This window comes from Agelaius tricolor, unplaced genomic scaffold, assembly GCF_023055355.1.
Source record: "Agelaius tricolor isolate 1412-34295 unplaced genomic scaffold, bAgeTri1.0.p SCAF_26, whole genome shotgun sequence".
Lineage (NCBI taxonomy): Eukaryota > Metazoa > Chordata > Aves > Passeriformes > Icteridae > Agelaius > Agelaius tricolor.
The window spans coordinates 651,621-671,777 of NW_027269286.1; the positions used below are offsets into that span (position 1 = coordinate 651,621).

At 41.3% G+C, this 20,157-nt stretch overlaps 2 protein-coding genes across 8 annotated transcripts in view; one reads left to right on the forward strand and one right to left on the reverse strand.

Moving 5' to 3' along the window:
• Positions 1-20,157, forward strand: part of NBEA (neurobeachin) — a 459,554-nt gene that overhangs the window by 294,752 nt on the left and 144,645 nt on the right. For 4 of the 7 annotated variants that reach the window (XM_071448498.1, XM_071448499.1, XM_071448503.1 and 1 more), the window contains 3 exons: positions 34-177; positions 3,327-3,365; positions 15,080-15,216. In XM_071448498.1, coding sequence (XP_071304599.1) covers positions 34-177; positions 3,327-3,365; positions 15,080-15,216 — 320 coding nt within the window. The remainder of the gene's footprint in view (positions 1-33; positions 178-3,326; positions 3,366-15,079; positions 15,217-20,157) is intronic. The other 3 variants (XM_071448501.1, XM_071448504.1, XM_071448502.1) reach the window with 1 other exon arrangement.
• Positions 17,033-19,479, reverse strand: MAB21L1 (mab-21 like 1). The gene has a single exon (XM_071448446.1). It carries the CDS (start codon positions 18,988-18,990, stop codon positions 17,911-17,913), a length of 1,080 nt encoding a protein of 359 aa, XP_071304547.1. The 5' UTR covers positions 18,991-19,479; the 3' UTR covers positions 17,033-17,910.

Below are 20,157 nucleotides of genomic sequence, written 5' to 3' on the forward strand. Positions count from 1 at the left end.
GGTAAATTCACAACGTTTGTAACTTTTTTTTAGGCACTGAAGAGGATGTAGTGAAGTCAAAGAAAACTTTCCGAAGTCAAGCTGTGGTAAATCAGAATGCAGAAACAGAGCTTATGCTGGAAGGAGATGATGATGCTGTTAGCCTGCTCCAAGAAAAAGAGATTGATAACCTTGCAGGTAATTATACTTTTCATTAGAACTAAGACAAGAATCAAAAAGTTGCTAGTTCTTAACTTTTGTGGTTAATGTCTTAATATTCACAGCTAAGCATACAATTGCAATATGAACAAATTCTTTGCATTTCAGGTTTTATTGCTTCCTCTCTACTTCCTTGAGGTATGGGCAGTGAGTACAAATCATTTGCCCATTTCACAGTCTTTGAGCAGAGATGTGAGAAATAGCAACACCTGAAGTGCTTTTATTAGTGAGGGTCACTTGTTGAAAAGTCTGTAAATACCAATGTGAAGCCTCTCTTTTTTTTCTTTTTTTCTTTTTTTTTTTGTCTGTTAAAGTGTAAATGGACTCATTCCACAAGTCAGGGTTTTGTGAGTCAGAGTGTGCTTGTGCCTGATCCCAAGTGCCACGCAGCTTGTGCAGAGACACCTGCCCTCCTGCTGGCACCCAGTTCTCTCAGTGATGGAGTTAAGGGGGATCTGCAGTATCTCAACCCATCTGTCACAGCGAGAGAAAAAGTTGCCTGTTTTAAGCAAGGACTAAGAGAGAATGAAGCTGTGACCAAGCTATGAACTTTGGGAGTTAGCATATGAGCTGGGAATGAACCCTCTGTAAATACGCACGAGAGAGCCCTTCTGGTCCTTTCCTGCGTGAAGGAGTGCAGTGAGATCTGTTCATCTGTCTTCTAGCAGGTTCTGTTACAGCTTTGTCTTAGAGGTGATACTACCTTCCCTGGGAAGTAGTCTGGAAAAAAGGACATGTTGAAAGATGAAAATGCACTCTCGTCTCAGATGGGATAAAACTGAGAAATATTAAATGTGGTATGAAGTTTTTTAGTTTAATTTACTTAGGAGTATCTTTATTAAACTACTCCGCTAAAGGAGAATTTTGTGATGTCATGATTTTTTCTGCATAACCGAATTTCTGAAATAGCTATCTTTGTTCCTGCACTTTCTTCTGATGCCATAGTAAATATCTGTAGCAAAGATAAGATCATAAGTAGATGATTAAAAAAATAAAAATAAAATCAAAGCAAAACAAACAAAAATCCCACAAAAAAATGAAAAGGCAAAAAAACCCCAACAACCACCTATGTGGAAGTTAGTCTCATACTTTAGAACTAAAGCAGAGCAGAGAGGGAGAAATAGATGCTTTTACTTGGGAGCAAGCATCAGTATATGATTATTACAGTTAATATGTCACTCTACTTGCTTTCTCAATCTGCAGCTAACTGCTGCTGAGACACTGTTGTCTAAAGTCAATAAAATAGTGCATCAAGCAGGACCATAGTGGGATAATTTGATCAATGTCCCTTTCTCTTTCAGAAGAAAACTCAGTACTGCTTTGGCTAAGTTCTTATATCTAAGAAAACTGTTTCCAACTAAATATGCACGTAGTAGTTTAAAAGGCTGTTTAGAGGCTGAAATATGCATTTAATTGAAATACTGATAAAAAACTGCAAAATGGGCATGAAAAATTCTTACCCAGTCTGGAAAATCTCAGTCAGAAATGAAGTTTTCTCTATGCCACAACACTGACATTTTGTTCAAACACACTGATACAATTCCTCTAGCTACCTCCCTCTGCAAAAAACTAGTATTTCAATGTGTCCTTAAGAATTAATGTGCAATTTATCCTTTTACTCAAGATTTCTGCTGGATGGCAACTCCTGCTCCCTCAGGACATGGCACAGTCATTCTAGTCCTTTGCTTTTACTGCTTGTAAAACTGGGAGATATTGTCAGCATTGCAAAAGCAGAAATAATAGAAAGTGAAAAAAAACCCAAAACTTTTGAAATATTGACCGGATGCCCTTGTGTTCCCTATCAATGCTAACAGAGCAAGCAAACTGCTTCCAAGTGTGGTGAGGTGATGTGATAATGGTGCCATATGGTACCGAAACCTGTGAGCTTCTCAAAAAGAGCCCACACTCCACTATCTCAGTTTTACCATTAGATTAACTGCAGCCTTTGCTACTCAGCTCTCACTCATCTTTGGAGCTGATGGTGAGAGTTAATGAACACACACAGTATCATACATGTCTTCTGTAAATTTTACATTGGTAAAAAAACCCCACGAATCCCATGACACCCTCTCTTTAGCTGCTGATTTTGCAGGATTTTCCATACAATGATATCACTGTTTTTCCCAGTTTTTAGTATATAGAACATGGCTCTGAAACTTGAGTTGAATAACTGAAATCAAGAAAAGCAGTAGGCAAAGGAGGTGTGGGTTTGGCCTAAGAAGGTCTGAACAATCTCTGACGGCTCTGAAGAGCAGGTCCCAATAAAGCCACACTGTCTGTTCTTGTCTAATTCTAAAGAGTTATGTACATTTAGTATACATGATCTGGAAATCTTTGAGATCTATCTGGTTATGGCATACCACAGCATCATTTATATCTAGTTACTGCTCACAGTGAAATGACACATAGGAATTTCTATATTCAGATATGCCTCCAATTTAACTTTAAAGCTTAAATCAATTCAAACCTGATTTACAACGATTTGGATTGTCTCAGTAAGAGATAGGAATTAAACAAAATCTTTATAAACCAGGTTTCAATTGATTTAAGATTGTCTACATTTAACTAAAACAATTTAGCATTGTTTATTCCATGAAACTAAGGCACATTTTAAACAGATGAGGCCTTGGGTTTTAGAAAATTTTTAACTAAGAGGATATAAATGATACAATATTTTGATTTGTGAACTTAAAACTGAAAAAAGGGGAAGTTTGAAACAGATTGAGATTGTTCATACAAAGTTATCTGTACATACCTTTTGTTCCAGAAACTCTTTATAGTTTTTCATCAACCATGTGGCACAAATCAATGTAAAGTTCGCTTTGATAAATTGCATATGGTATGGAGAATTTTTAAATAATTATAGTCTGAATATTTTTATTATATAATCTCAGTATTCCATATGTTGCAATTGCAGTTAGTCAGATTTCATTATATTAAGTAACATTTTAATAAAATATGAAAATCTGATTCCATGTTATTATGGTCTTAGGATTATGACTTATAAGTTTGCATCACAATTTTTAACAAAAGCAGTATTGAAACTGTCATGCAGTATGAGTTAGCGAAAGACGTTGTTCTTGTTTTAGCTTTTTTGTATTAAAATATTTTACATGTTTCTGTTTCAGTTTTAGCTCCTTTTCTTCCCAGACTGTTCACTTCAAGAGGCAAGTCACATCTCTGTTAGAACTAATGATTGAGATAGCCCAGTCAATTTTAACAGTTTCCTAATATATTGTGAATCTCTGGGTAATACAATCAAATCCATTGTAGCGACTTGATATTACTAACTCTTGTCCTTTTCCATTTATATTTCCTAATGCTGCAGTAGGGCTCTTAAATACTTACATTTTCCCTTAAGATCCTAAGAGTTTAAATTTGCTAACAGTTTATCTCCTGCTTAGTAGATGATTGTTTCAAAATGAAAAATCTGTGGGTGTGTTCTAACATTATAAGCTTGCATTTTTACAAGGATATAAGGTAGTAGATCTAGTAGATATGCAGTTTTCTTTTAACAAAGTTTGTTGTTTGGGTTGGGTTGCTGGGTTGTTTATTTTAGAGCACTGATCTTGCATTAAAATAGGTCATTAAAAAAATAAATGTTGATCTACTCAGGTTTTATGAATTCTATATTTTAGGAAGATGTTCTCTTCTCTTTGTTCTGAAGGTGCATTTCACTTGCTGAGACTTGTTTGTGTGCATTTGAGAGCAGAATTTAGCCTTGACGTTTTTGAAAGATACATGTTCTTAACTGGAGCACATTTAATCTATTTTGTCATAGAGCTGTTGACAGCAGCAAACATACCCCAGCCAAGCAAGGGATCCTTGATGGAATCTTTTGCTACTCTCTAAAAGAGTATTTTCTAGAAAGAAAGAAAGGAAATAAAAATAGGAGGATATGATGCTTTGAGTTATTTTAAGAAGACAAAGGGCTTTGGCAGGCATCTGGTTACTTGCGTGGGCTCAATCAACTCAGAAGCTGACTTCCTCATCAGCCACAGTGAATTACAGCCTCACAACACTCTTGCAAGAATAAATACATGTTATTTGCTCCATTATATGAGCAGATTGAGCAAGTCATCCAAATAAACACAAGGAAAGCCACTAACTGCCTTTAATGAATTTTAGTCTTACTGTATCATAGCCCTCAATACAGAATCTTCCCTTCTCCTTTGACATCTGCCTTGAGGTGGAAGAAGCCTCCCCCCAGTACAAATAGGCCAGGAATTTTGATACGGATGCAGCATCCCAGCACTGCCATAACTTTTAGCAACTTTGAACTTCAGAGTAGAAATATTTCTAGAAAGCAGCGCTATTACTGATAAATGAGAGCAGATCTTCCATCTGAGCCAGCATGAGTAGTGAGTCCATCCTGGCCTGAGGACTAAATGTGAAAAACCTTCTCTTCAGACTTCTTGGGAGTGTGCTGAGTGCATTGACTTACTGCCCTGTGCTAAGGAACACACTAGGTCAGGGGGATTTGACAGCTTGTATTATTATTAATGAGATATAAGACCTTTCACTTCCAGGTCATCTGTTTGAAGTCCAGACAAACATTATCAACATCTGTTTTGTGGCCTATGCAATATAAGCCTTTTGTCTCTTTTCAGACAAATTAACAGAAATTATCATAATTTTGACCAATTTCCAAATGAAAACATTTTAGATGATGTCATTAGAGGGAATTGGAATAGTGCTAAAAGTTGTACTACATAGAGTTACAATTAAAGTTGTATAGGAGTACAAAAAGAAAAATTAAAAAATATAAATTATTTAGCCCATGGGGAAATTTTCTATTCCAGGTTTTAACAAACAGCTCATTTACATTTCTGAAATTATGTTGAAGTCTTGCATAGGACCAGATGAAGCAATAAAACCACTAACACATCAAGGAACTGCACCTAAAGCCACAAAAAAATTGCAAAATAAGTATTTTTTTTTATGGAAAACATATATTTTCACTCATCTTCAGATGTATAGTACACATTTAAAATTTATGCACAAACATTCTGAGTTACAGTAACACTTCATTTGGCCAAAGTCTGACAAGGAATTTTCTTTACAAGAGTTGACCAGTGAAGACAATCTCCAGTAAGCAAAGCTGTTTGAAACTTTATCTTACTTATTCCTAAGGTGTAAAAGAAGACCATATTTTCTTGAGTTTTCTTCTGTTGCCATTCTCAAAATTTTAATAATATATGTACTATTATTTCTATTGTTTTTTTTTTAACAGACTAAGCAGGTAGACAAATAGTCGATTTTCTTAATGAAAAAAAAACACAACATAAACTTGAGCCTCTACTGAGAAGGCAGATTTTCAAATTATTAGATTTTTCAGGCATATAAAAATAATGTATTTGAGGCCAACCAGAGAAATTTTTGTTGCATTATCTGCTGTTGGAGTAATGGATTGAAAGAAAGACCAAATAGCATTGATATTGTCTCCAGCAGTGACCACAGCCTACTCAGGACATTTAGGAGTAGCAGAAAGGAATCATCTCCATCCTTCTCCCTCCTGGAGAACAAAGCACAACAGTGGTTCCAAGGGTGATCTCATCTTCCCTCTCCAACTCTTCTCCTCCTGCCCTGCTGTGTCCTCTCCCGTGGGGCTGGGAGAGCCCTGTTGTCCATCACATTCTGTCCTGCAGCAGTTGCCATCTACGCACCAGTGACTCTGATGGTCTGGAGTGGCCCAGAGGGCAGAAAGCAACAACCATAAGGGAAACCCAGTAAGGACTGTAGCAAGTACACAGTGGTGCTTCCTAATAATTCTCTCTTAGCCTCTAACAGCTTGTACTTCTGATACTTCCAGAACCAGAGGTAGTCATTATTAGCTTGCTTGCTTTCTTCCTTCCTTCTTTCTTTCTTTCCTTCCCATTTTATCTCTCTTCTCTCTCTTACACTCTCACTTTCTTTTTTTTTTCTCTCTGTCTGGAGGTGGCTTAAGCTTTGCCATACGTTATGCTTTTTTTCTTTAAGAAAACATGTATATGCACACACAAATAAGTCAGTTAAGTAACAAATATAAAAGTTTCAATAGAAAATACAAAAAAGTCTTAATATTTCTCCTAGTTTTTTAAGCTTTCCAATGGAAACTCTTCACTGAATTCAGCATGCACTACTAAGTAGATTTTTTTTTTCCTTTCAAACTTCATTATTATTGCAAATTAGCATTCAAGATAGGAATTTCATTGGGGCAGTTGTTTGTCTGGAAAAGTGACAGGAATGTGGAAGAAGAGTGATTCTGTTTCCTATTCTCTGATAGATACGTAACCACACAAGCCTTTTACTTCCAAACATGGAAATTTAAGTCAGCCAGATTTTTGTAGTTTCTGTTTTTTTATGTATTCAGATTTTGATCCTCAAGTCTAAGTATAAAAAAGAAAAACATATTTGTATGAGTTTAATTTGAAGTATAGGTTCAGGCATAAACTGAAAACAATTATACTTTTGATATGGAGTTGGCTTTCACACTGAAAAAGAAAAAGGCCCACAGTTTCTATAGCATACTATTTTTAGACAGCTCAGTGTTTATTCTAATCATTTTTTCCATATTACTATCCAAAATATCTTAATATTTTATAAGGTGGTTGTCAGTCACATGTGATAGTGCTCCCTAAGCACAGCTTTGAAGAACTCTTCTCTTTGTACCTTAGTACAGCAACTCAAAGACTGAGCACCTTCAGCTTTTAAAATGACAACCAGATTTCCTGCTTTCCAAGCTTTAAAATTAAATCAGTTCAAACTCTGTTGGATTGTATTTATGAGTGACTCTGAGAGTGCTTCACATTTTGTTACTGTCCACTGATAACAGTCTATTTAATTTGTTTTTCCATACATTGCAAAACTCTTTTTTTGAAATTTCTAAGGCTGCAAAATTAGACTACAGTGGAGCCTATGACTTCACAGGTCTGTAGCTTCTCCCTTTTCCTGATGTGCCGCACCCTGGATGGAACTGCTTAATTCATCAAAGGTCAAGCTGATGAACTACCTGATATATAGGGGCCCGCAGAGAGACAGGCCCAGACACAAGGAAACGCCACCATTTTGCATCTTATTTCATCTTCACTATGCAATTGGTTCCCATGCAAAAGTCTATTTATTCTTCATAGGAACATATTGGGACTGACCCAGACTCACCATAGATTAGTTAAAGGAATGTATTCAGAACTGTATTGACAGTATCTATGTTTAAACTAAGCATTTTCATTAACCTTTGGACAGGACTTTTTTTGCCTTTCTTTTTTTTCCTCTGAAGCCGATTAGATCAGTCAAGATGACATTTTGGTTAGTCTTGGTTTAATTAACCAGAAATTTTACCAGAGGAGGCCTCCTTCCATGCTTTTAGCTCAGCTTTCTAAAGAAACAAGTTTATGTAAGCACCCTCTGTTAGTCTCTATCTTTGTAATTTCTGAACCTGGAAGCCATCTTGTACAAACTTTTAAACAAGAGTAAAGACCTGAGAAGCAATAAAATTCCAGCAATGGAATTAGGTTGTTAAGGAAAAAAGGCTGAATGACAGAGCCTGCCACATCACTTCTCCTTTCAATAGGTACCAGAGGATATTTGTTGAAAGAGTCTTCTGAATTACCCTAACTGTGGGGATGCAATACATGCAGCCAACTAGTAGACACAGTTGCACTAGAGTTGGCTCTGGTATGGCTTAAAGATACTCATATTTTCAGAAAATTTTGAAGTTAACAACTGCTGCATCTCAAGTGATTTTTCCAAACATACCTCTCAAGTTATATGTTGATCCAACAACTTATGTCTTCATTCCCATACAGATATAGGAGTTACTATCTATATGAGTGAACTTTAAAATATCATGAGCTATCTGAACATAATATTTCTGTTCACTCTGGTCTCAAGAAATACAAGACTTACAGTTTATCTGAAGAGCTTTTCCATAATGGAGACTGGAAGGAATAAAAGCTCAAGGGCTTATTTCCTTAAATTTCTAATCAATTGAGCCCTATGGGCATGAAAAGGTACACAAACTGGACTGTATAAGATACCTGTCAGGTCTGGTTTGCTCAGACTGGCATCTGGGATTTGATCCCTTGTGTTCCGGAGTTGTTAACTCGAGTTCCTGTTTCAGTGGTATACCATTATAGCAGGCTTCTCTCTCCTCTTTCTCCTTTCTTCTTTAAATGAACATTAAACATGTTATTCTTTTGAACATTAAATATGTTTTTCTAGGGTGTATTTCTTTCTGTTGCATTTTGATTAAATAGCTAGCTATAGTGACCCTCCCAAAGGGAAAAATTTGTTACTTATGTGAGTGTGTTCAGCATCACTTAAGGTTTTCTAGGTTGAAAAAGTATCTTAAGTTTTACCTAAGAATGAGGAGGGAGCTAGTGCAGGTCCTACTGCCTCAGTGTAGAATACTCACATCTGGATGCACTGCTTAACAATCAAGTTCTTAAGTTTCTAAACCATCTTAATTTACTCAGTTCTTCCAAGGTATAGCTTCAGGCAGACCACATTGTATGAATCTAATTTTGAAGTGGCAAATGTGTGCATTGCAGTAGTGAGGTCCCTATCCCAAATATTTACATTTCTGGCCAGGTGTAAATAATTAGGGGGAGTCTTGACTCTGATGAATACCTGATCATCTGGCAGGTTGGCACTTGGACACGTCCTGGAAAAACTCTAAAGCCATGTAAGCTGTTGGGAACCTCAGCACATTCTCATGTGTGCCACAGAGTAAATTTGACTTTACCTGCAAAAGGGAGTAAATGTTGTGTTTCTGTTACTTTGGGCTGTTAGACACACAGCTAATTGTTCCGCAGGACCTTCAGTGGTTCAGTAAGACTGACTTTGGTTTCATGTTGAGTTTGTCTTTGCATTTTTTCTATCTGTTCTATTAAGTGGTTGCTTCCTATCACCCTTGGAACAAAATAAAGAAGTTGTTATTCCTAGAAATATTGGGAGGCATGTTTTCCCTCGGGAAAAAGTACTATTTAATATTTTTCTTTTAATGAGACTCGGAAGGTCTTAAAATTAAAAAAGAATTAAAATAATAATAATTTACCCGTGAAGGTGTATATGTCACTTAATTCAAATGTATATGTTTGAGATAAAATTACTTTTTTTCTTCTCAAGCAGCACTATATTTAACTATTTTCACAATCTCATCAAAACTATGTAATTCTTTCTTACTACTTTATTCACAGTTATAATATGCAAGATTGTTTTTATTTACATTTTCTTTTTAATCAAATACATTTGCTTGCTGTTATGGCAACCACTTAAGAGAATTGATATGCTGTAATTGTTTAGTCATTGCTGTTGAAAAAGACCATTTAAGTTGATCTTTGATGTTAGTAGTAGTAGTGTTGCATGCTTTATGGAGGAAAGGGGGGAAAAGTGGAGAAAATCTTGAATATCAGGACCTATCCACACTGGCTATGACATTTAAACAAACAAAAAAAGTCAAGCCCTCTCTCACAATATGAAACATATGATTCTGCAGGGGTAAAAAGCCAACAAAATAAGCTTGTATACCTCTGAAAACAGGAGAAAATAATTTGGGATATTATTCAGTGGTGGAAGAGAAAACCAAGGTTATAGTCATATTTAGACTTAGATTCTGGTTTTTGCATTTAAAAAGTTGTGCAAATTATCTTTACTGAAACTGTTGAATGTAATGAGTAAAGGGAGCTGTATATGTATATTCTTATAAGGGCCTTGGCTTGAGTGAAGTTACTGCCTTCAAGTATTTGCTATAGTGGAGAACAAATTGGGGGCAGCCATCCTCATGTAAGTGCAATATATTTACTGCAGAAATCTTTTTAGAGGGTAGTTTGAATCAAATTTAGGATGACAATGGGAACAGAAATAGACTAAATTCTGTGAATTGTTTAGGAATTTTATCTTGTTTACTTGTTATTTATTTGGCACTGCATGTGTTACATTAGATGTTAATTGGTTGAAATATTTTTCAGACTAAAGAACTTTTCCCAAAGGATTCTGGTACCTATACCTCTTTCTACTTCCATGATATGTGACTTTCATTTCAAGTAACTGAAGTTTTTGTGTGCTTGTGCATGTGTTACATCTGGGTTTTTTAAGTGTAAGGATTTCTATACATTTCAAATACAACTCAGTGCCAGATACACCTGGCTTTACAGTTAAAGTGCTGAGGAAATTTCTGTTGTCTTATTTCAGGTGTCTTGTGAGTGATTTTTAGTTATTATTCTTATTATCTAAAATTCTTGTTTAAGTGTCATATCAAATTACAAAATGTCATTTATGCAAACTATTTTACTTAGTAAAAGTATTGGTTTCAGTTAATCTATGTTGAATATATGTACATGTAAAAAGATCTATGTTTTTTCTTTTAAACCAGTATCAGTTAAAAATGAAGTATGCCAACATTCACCTGTTTTTTTTCAGAGTAATTACCAGTAGGTTGTAAAATTAAATTGGTTGAGCTGATTGGATATGTTTTCAAAGTACTTGTCCCAGCTAATACATTTTTGTTTATGGGTAATCACCAAAATTTTATTTTAAAAGTTAGACTTCTAGGCCTGCAGCAGGTAAATGTCTTTTTTCGTAATTCAGCATATAAAAGCATATTCCTTACCCTCCTTAGGAGTAATTGTGCCCAATCTTCTTAGCAGATATACCTCCAGTGTAATTTTCAGGCTCATGAATGTAACATGTGTTTAGCTCTTACAGCTAAAAATGACAGTTTATGAAAATGAAAATATTTGAAACAATAAGTTCAAACTACCACTCTTTAGCAGCTTTCCTTAAAAGGTGTAATTTTACTGATATTCCATCAGCAGATAACCTTTTAAAAACCTAATGGAACTTTTCACTTGCCTTGATTAGCTTTACTTGAAATATACAAGAGCTAAGTTACAAGAACAGGGAATGAAGTCTCTGTTTAACAAAAATTCCGCAGGGGAGCAGGGAAGTTACATTCTGCTTTTATTCACTGGGACCTTCTAATTTCACAATTATTTACGTTTGGAAAGAAAATATTATTTTAAAAGGTAGATGTGTGGTAGAGTTTATTTTAGAAATGTAAATCACATGGGCTGACCACAGGGATCAGGCAACAGGGAAAAATCACCATTTGAACAGATTGCTAGACCTGTGTGTCTGAAGTGATTTCTGCTCTCGTTTTAAGGCCAGAACTTCTCTGGTAGGTCGCTGCCTTTCTGTTGCGGTCGCCCCGATAGCTCCGGAGAGGTTCGGTAGGGGCAACGAAAAGATCCTTAAAGAGAGATGCTTTTGCTTAGAGTCCCAAGAGCTGACAAGCGCCCTAGACACGGGTTCCCTCCACAAACGCCAGCCTGTTGGGCGAAGCGAGGCAGCCACAGGTTGGCTTCCCCCGGAGCGGGGAGGGAAGCGCCCTCGGTGCCGCCTGCGGTCCCTGCGCTGCGCGGGGAGCGCCCGGCAGCATCCCCCGGTGCCGCTGCTGCTGCGGCTGCCTCTGCCCCGGGCAGCACGGCCCTGGCCCCGGCCTTCTCCGGGGCCGCAGCCGCGATGGAAATGAATATTTACATCCCCTGGAAAAGCGCAGCTCGCCACCGCCGAGGGGCCGGGCGGAGGCTGGAGCCGAAGCTCGTTATCCTTCCCGAATGCGAATGAGCCCGTCCCGCGGCTCTTGGCTCAGGTGTGCTCAGCTTTTGTTTCATTAGATTATCAATTGGGTTCGGGAAGGAGATCCAGAGCTTCCCGATAGCTCTGTGCCATATGGAAAAATCTGTGCTATTTTGATTATGCTCTATGTAAACATTTTAATATCGGATCCTTAAAATCCAGAGACTGTCCCAAAGGGGATTAAAACATAATCCTCTCTCTCTATAGCTGTAGTGGATTAATTTCGTATTCTCTCAGTGGCTGGCTTGCTCCCTGAAGGCTACAACAAAAAGACTCAGTGCTCCTTAAACATGCTATGGAATTGCAAGTTGTAATTGGAGATTTCCAAAGGACAAGTGTAAAAATGAAACACTGCTAATACCGATTTTTTTTTTTTCATTTTGTGCTTTAAGAAAAGAAAAAGTCTGTAAAGATATTTTTAAACTTAGTTTGAACGTCACCTTTCCTGAAATCCCATAATGTATCTGCTATTTATTTTGCTTTATGTTTTTATGGGGATTTTTCTTTGTTCGTTTGTTTTTGTGGGGATTTTTTTTGTTTCTGTTTTCGTTTTTTTTTCCCTAAACAAAAAAGCACAGGAAAACCTTTTCTCATCTGGAAAGTACGATAATGCTTATTCCTTGTCGCATTGTGATATCTCTGACATGTTAACCTTGCAACAAATCTAGGGTGTCATTTGAGTAGAATGCAGGGCAGATGCCAAGGTACCAGTCTGGGAGGGAACTCGGAGCCTTTTCTCGGGAGGAATAGAAAGGCAGAAATCCCCGATTTCCCCTGCCTTCAGAAACGGGCTAAGAAGTGACTGTTCCCTTTCCCTCCACATTCACCCCTGCTTTTGCAGCTCTGCCCCCTGCTCCAGTCCGCCAGGGCACATCACCCGCTCACCGGGGCGCACCATTGTCTCCGCCTGAATGGCAGATTATAGGGTTTGGCCTTTTGGCCATTAAATAGCAGTGGCTTTATTTTTATTTTAGCCACACAACACCAGGGAAAAAGAGGTAATTGGATTAAATTGATGTTCTTCCTTCTGGGATTCAGCAAAGCCCACAAACGCCTCCTTAAAGTGATAGAATATCGGGTCGTTTCCAGGACGCGTCTTTCCAAGGCGCTTTTCTCCCGGCACAAAGGCCCGGGAGCCCATCACCCTGCGCCGGGCCAAGTGTGCCCGAGCAGGGACAGAGGAGGGGTAGGGCGCTCTGCTTGAGAGGGCAAGTGCTTCTGCAAGGCAGGGAACCGCCGGCTGCCCAGACCCCCCTTCTGTAAACACAAAGAAAGGGGGCCTGGGGAATAGAAACCCAAATCCACTTGTAATCGTACAAGAGAATCGGGCGTAATTACTTGAGCAACCTAGATGAAGATTGATGAGGCTTTAAAGCGGCGTTTCGGATCGATCACCCTGCCCTTTGGAGCCTCCAGCCGGGCTTCCCCGGCTCGGATCGGCTCCTTTCCCACCGCCAAGGGAGGGAGAGAAGATGGAGGCGAGACTGGGAGAGCAGCAAGGCAAGCCCGGCGCATGTGATTCCGATCAGCTGACTGGGGTCAAGAGGCTACCTCGGTTTATTAGGAGATGGAAAACAATAAAATGAAAGAAAATAGAGTTTGTATCAATATTATCCCGTCCGCCACGCTGGGCTGCTGAAAGCTGTCACTGAAACTGTGCGTTTTAGCTTCCTCCTGTACGCACACCAATTCCTGCCTTCCTCTTTATTTATTTTGCAGCGTAAATGACAAAATATTGAGCAATAAGGGCTCAAATTGGGTGTTACAGTAAAGTAAAGCATTAACAACATGACAGTTAGATGCGCCGATACAGGAGTAATTTGGGCTAAGTGAGTAATTTGAAGTGCTGCCTGCGAGAGCTGGTAGTGAAGTGTGCGGGCAGTGCTGGGGGAGGAGGAGAGGGCGCATCCGAGGCGCTGGCCCCGGTGCGAGCCGCAGCCCCGGGCTCGGCTCGGCCGCCCCAGCGCTCGCACGGCGCTGCTGGAGGGGTGAGCGGCCGGGAAAGGCAGCGGGAGGCTCACGACTCTCTGCCCTCTGAGCACGGGTCCCCTTATTGCAAGGGACATTTTTTAGCTGCGTGTAACAGTCAAACCCTGTTTAGTACCTCCTGAGATGGTCAGTTGGCCAGTTTCTAAAAGGCGCATCAGTCAGGTGACGTACCCACCTTCTCAATACTGGAGTTTTATTATTTATGTGTCAGATGCGTGTTTGTACACGTATGTGGCTCTGTGTGTTTATGTATGTATATATAAATTATCCCACAGGCTTTCGTGGGATAATTAAATCTAGAAGAATATTTAATACATAATGTTTTCTTCGAAGCAAGTGAGCTTCCTAAGCACGGCCACTGTCCGCTTTAACAGAAGATGGCATTGATATTGAAGATGAGATGGTGAAACAGCGATCTTCTTGTCTTTTGGATTAAAGAAGGGTTGTTTTGATTTTTGTTTTCCTGAGTTAAAATCTAAAAATTTGTGTGGAGAAGGCTGCCTTTTACAATAGGTTTTCCCCATCCCATCTTTTCAATGCCCGTCAAAGCGTCTCGTTAAGGAATATATTTGAGCGAAGTATTGTTGTAGTAATTTTAAAAGGATAAGCGGCAGCGAGTTGAAACAAAATTTATCGTGCCGTAAATGTATTTAACAATGCTAGCCTTTATGCGCATGGGGTATTGAAATAGGTGACAAAAAAAAAAAAAAAAAAAAAGGGGGAAAAAAACCAAAACCCAAACAATTAAACAAAACCCCTTGGTATTTGGATTTACTTGTCCGAGTTGAGGTCTGGATCCAGACTTAAAAATAATGCCCCCAGGGCTCGCAGGGTCAGTGTGGCGGGCAGGGGCTGCGGGCTGCCCTGCGCTGCGCCCCCGGCCCGGCCCGGCCGCCGCGGGGACCCCGGGCTGCCAGATCGAAGCGGTGTGGAACGAGCCGCCGCTATCGCACATAAACAGTGATAGCGTTAACGAGGAGCAAAAGGGCATGAAAAGAGAGGGGACCTTCTTCTAAAAGGCAGCTATTTTTCACCCTAACCCCTCTGAATTTCGCTGCTGTGATTTATCTCGCAACCCCGGAGCTCACAAACTCGCTTGTGCCCCGGCCGCGGAGTTCAAAGCGCTGGCCGCGGGCAGGAGGGGAATGAACACGGCGTTTACAAACTGGGTTTACGAGGGGGCTCGCCGGGCGCTGGCTCGGCGGAGGGAAGGGCCACCGGGGATGGGCCGGCCGGGCGCCTCCAACCTGACGCCGCTGCCCTTGCCTTGCAGGCCCCGTGGTCCTCAGCACGCCGGCACAGCTCATCGCCCCCGTGGTGGTGGCCAAGGGGACGCTCTCCATCACCACCACAGAGATCTACTTCGAGGTGGATGAGGATGACTCGGCCTTCAAGAAGATCGACCCCAAGGTGAGTGCGGCGTGCGGGCGGGCGGGCGGCGCGGTCTCGGTTCCTGTCCCCGATCCCGGCACACGTGCGCCGGGGCCGCCCCCTCATTCCAAACTCCGCTCCCGTCTGCCGCCTTTCGCTGCATTAAAAAAAAAAAAAAAAAAAAAAAAGCGCAATGTATTAATGATGTTAAATCCTCTATTACGGCAGCGTACGCGTTTTCCAGCAGCCTTTCTCGCGGTGCCTTTGTATGAACGTGGTCAGATTTAGTAGTTAAGCCAATTGCTCTGAAATCCCTGGAGGGAGCAGCAGTCCTAGCCCGCAGCCTTCCCGAGACACAGCGGAGGGTTTTACGCCTTCCGAGGTTCTCGGAGAATCCCGTTATTTCAAAAACCTTAGTTTCTACGTAAGAAAATACGGCGCATTTTGTAAACACTTTGTAACTGCTGAAATGAAAGTTAATGCTTGTTTTCTGGGGGAGAAAAGAAAAGGGGGGGGGGGGGGGGAATAGACATGTACCGAGGACTTGGTTCCTGGGAAAGCTCTGTTTTTTTCTGAAGTCATTTACTACTACCAATTCCCCAGCGCCGCCCCACTTCCCCCTCCCTTCCGTGAAAACCTCCAGCCCAGCCGCAACAGAGCAGGGAGGGGTGCGTGAGTTGAGCCGAAACCTTTGCGTGGCTTTCTCCCCGCGGGAACGGCGCGGGGGATGCCACGCGGGGGAGGAGGGGGCAGACGGAAGGGACGTGTCTAACAGGGCGCTCCGCTCGTCTGCATGTCTTTTTATTCTTATCGCTCTTGCTTTATTCCTTTGCTATTGCTCTGGAAAATGTTGGAAGAGAGGAAATAGGAGAGGTACTTTTACAAAGACCTTGGGGTTGGGGTTTTTTAATGCAGAAATATTATAAATAATTTCCAAGAAAACTCCTCGTCTGAATATGTTTGCAATGAAGTGATTTCTCTTCGGTGAATAATTTGTCAAACTCGGAACTTTCTTCGCAGTGCCGGGGTAAAAAGTTTCTGTCAGAATCTCTGGGTATAACAGTTTCGGTAAAGTGCACCCACTGGAAATAGCTGCTAGTGGGTGTCACTCAGGAGATCGGCCTCTTTCAGCACTTGTTGACTATTAGGATCCTTGTCAAAATCCGCGCTGTTAATTTGCGTTTTGATTTAAAAGCCATTTTAAAGAAATGCACCCTGAGAAGGACCAGGCAGTGTGATACAGACGGGCGGCTTTGGATTGCGTGCAGTTTTGTAAGCACGCACATGTTATTCCCTCTGACTGCCCTGGGAGCTGAGGGGCTTGATTGCTGGGAGTGGAGCTGGCAATCTTATCACATTCGTAACGGATTTGTAGGTCAGAAGTAATATTGTTGTTCACTTTATTGGTGCTGGCTCTCACCTATGAATTTTATTTTCTGCTTTATTAGTACCTGCACCAAATTGCTAGTTGTGTCAGGATCGCTGCTTGCTAAAAACATTGCTTCATAGATACGTTGTGTTTCCTCGGCTTTGTTCAAAAGCCAGCAGAAACACAACAGCACCGTACAATAAACCCTTCAAAACAGACTTCTTTCCTGACGGCTGAAAAAGTGTAACTGTATTAATAAGTACGCTGGTGTCTGACAGCTGCTGATGGTGATCTGGAGTTAAATTCCAATATGCTTGTACAACAAATATTTCCCTATTCTACAAAACTATTCCAAATGCAAAGTCAGGACTCTGCCCTTAAGTTTTCTGCTTTACAAGACTTAAACAACTATCCACAGAAAGGAAAAATCCGCAAAACATAGCTGCCTCTTGTTTTTCAAGTGAAAAACTTGATCCGATATTGAAACGCTTACCCATATGCATTTTACTTCATTTATTAGCTTGTAATTAAATAAATCAGCAACAGAAATTAAAATCTAAATCACAAAAAGTAATTATCCAGTGTATTTCAAGTGCATTTTCAAATATATAATTCCAATATTCAAGCGTTATTATATAAGCAGAATCCAAATTTCTTTTGAATATATTTAAATAACATTTCAAGTATATTTATGGAATGTTAGAAATAGAACAAGCAATATATATGAAACGAGAAATGTAAACTTGTTAAGTTCAGACACTTCAAAAGACAATTAACAAAAGTACCGTGATAAAATCTACCTTTTAAAATGGTATCTTCTTTTTAGCAGAAAATGTCCTTGAAGTATCCAAAATGGCAATTTAACTTCTGTTCACCAAATCACAAAACACCAACATCCACAATTTCAAAGACAATGTGAGATCACAATATTTGATACAAATTAAAAGGTACATTAGGGTTTGTTCAGGTGGCATATCCAAATAGCTTTTACTCACAGAAGGTTTACATAAAAATACCGGGTTTTGTTATAATCCGTTGGTACCGTTTTTAGGCAGAATGGTCACAATCAAATTACGGCAAATTTTCCTTTCCAGGTAACACACTTTCATTTTTTTTCTTTCTTTTTTTTTTTTTTTCTTTCTTTTTGTTTTTCCCCCACGGGGAACTGCAAAACTGTGACGAAGAGGAATGATGCTTGCTGTTCTCGTTTGCTTTTCTTTGTGAGGAGCCTAAGCTATATTCCTTTTTAAAAGAGAATATTATTTGCATTGTCAAGTGGAAATATATGACTTTTCAAACAGGCATCTTAAACTTCATCGGGAAATTAGCAGATTTATCGGTCAGGCCGCTTTTATAGTTACTCTCTAAAGTTTCTCCAAACTTTTCGGGTTGGTAAGTATTTCCCTAGCCAGTCGCCACGTTTGTTTGGCCGCGTTTTCCAGGGCCGAGTGAGGTTTGCCCTGAAAGAGGTCTAAGTTGGGCAAGAAGTAGTGCGGGCACCTCCGGCACTGGAGGCACGAGATGAGCTGCAGTAAAATCCCGTTGAGCCGGTCCCCCAGGCACGACTCGTCCCAGTCCGATTCGCGGGGATGCTTTTCGCATTCGTAGGAAACCAGAGTCTTCATGTGATAATTATTCAGGGGCTGGCCCGGCAGCTCCAGGTGACGGTCCCGTAAGGTTTTGAGGATGGAGAGGCATTTCTTCCTGCAGCCGCCCATCTGCAGTCTGTTCTCAGCTTCCGCGAACTGCAGCACCCAGGCATCGCTCTCGGCCGAGCTCTGCTTGCCGGCCAGAGAGTGGCACTCCTTGGACAAGAGGTTGAAGCCTTCCGCCTTGACCTCCGCCACCCGGTTGGGTCCCGGCCAGGGGATGTGGGGAAGCGGCCAGTGCGCAGCACTCCGCGGCCAGATCCCCGTGCACTTGAACGCTGGAGTGATCTGCACGACGTACCGATCCCTGATCCTCAGCTTCACCTCGCTGGTGTCCGCCACCATCTTTACCACGTCTCTGTAACTGCACTTATCCACGGCTTGAGCCACCAGAGTCTGGAATCTGGACCGGATTTTGCGAGCGGAGAGGTAGCCAGACGCCGTGATGAACTCCACCCAGAGGGACATGCTCCTCTTGCGCCCGTCGCTTAACTTTAACACAGCGCAGCCCGGCAAGGAGCCGTCGTCCACGAAGTTGAAAACCCCCATTTGGTTCAGATACAGCACGACTTCAAACTCCGTGGGGGAGATGACTTCCAGCCCCTCGTAGCGATTGTCCATCTCGTTCAAGGAACTGATGAAGCGAGGCTCCTGCACCTCCACCTCCTTCAGCACGTCCGACACCACTTTGCAGACTTCTCGGATCGTTTTGGCGATTGCAGCTTTCCTGGCTTGGCATTTCTCATTGTAGTATTTATTCAAATGATACACCAGCTTGGCCTGGGCCGCGATCATGTTGGGGCAGAGATCCGGATTGTATACCGGAGTCTCGCAATAGGCTGTGGGATCCAATGCGGCTGCTATGGCTGGAGCCAACTTCAGAGGAGAAACAGGCTGCCGCACTCTGAAATGTAACAAATGTTTTTCAAAATGCGCCGGGGCTGCTGCTCCTCAGATGCTCTCTTCCTGCTTTTTTAGATCAGCCGTCTTGAAGTGTGTGTGGCGGGGGGGTGAAGGGAGGGGGAGCGGGCGGGGGACTGGAGGGGGCGATATTTTTCCTTCCCCTTTTTTTAAAGGGTCCGTGAGTGAGAGGAAAGCATCGAGAGCAGCACCTTTCCCAGCAGCAAGAAAAAACAAAAGTTGCACTGAGACACAGCGAGGGTTCCAGTAGTCAAAATAATAAAACCTCTTCGTATTTATTTATGTTTTCCCGTAGTAATCACCGTGTGTATGCAGGGCGGTTAATCAGATGGTGGAAAAAAGTGCCGTGTGTGTATGTCAGAAGAAGCTGGCTGTTGGTTTGTATAAGAGCCCAGATGCACTCGTGTGGAAATTATAAAGGCAGGGCCAGGCAGGCGGGCGGCCAATCGCCACTGGGCTCGTCACTGCAGCCTCTTTCAGCTCGAACCCGGCTAATTAATCCCTCTCTAGGAGATAGATATGTATACACAGCCACACGCACACACACACGCACACGCAGGCACATATAGAAAGGTAGAAGGTTACCGGCTAGAAAGCCGCCCCGGTCCTCTGTACACTCGGAAATCAAGAGAAATCGCTCTCCTTTGGGTGTAACTTGAAGGGTATTGACGTTTCGAGAGGACTTGGCAAAACTGTGCCGCTCCGTACTGAATCCCTGCGTGCCTCCTCATGGCCGGGACGTGAATGCAGGTGTATTAATGGGCATCCATCAACTAGGGAGCTACAGACCGGGCTCGCTCAGGCAGGAGCACAGGCGTAAATTCATTAACCCCCACTCGGCGTCACATCACGCTGTCCTTTTCCTCCTGATAGTTATCTGTAACTGCAAGCGAGAAGTAGGTTTGGAATTTTTTTTTCTCTCGTGAACCGGCCAGTGAACAAGGCAGCGGATTCACGGCAAATTTAGTGTTCTTTGGAATAAAATATTGCTCAGAAGTCCACGATTTGTATTGTTTTAAAGGATCTTCTGACGGGCTCTAA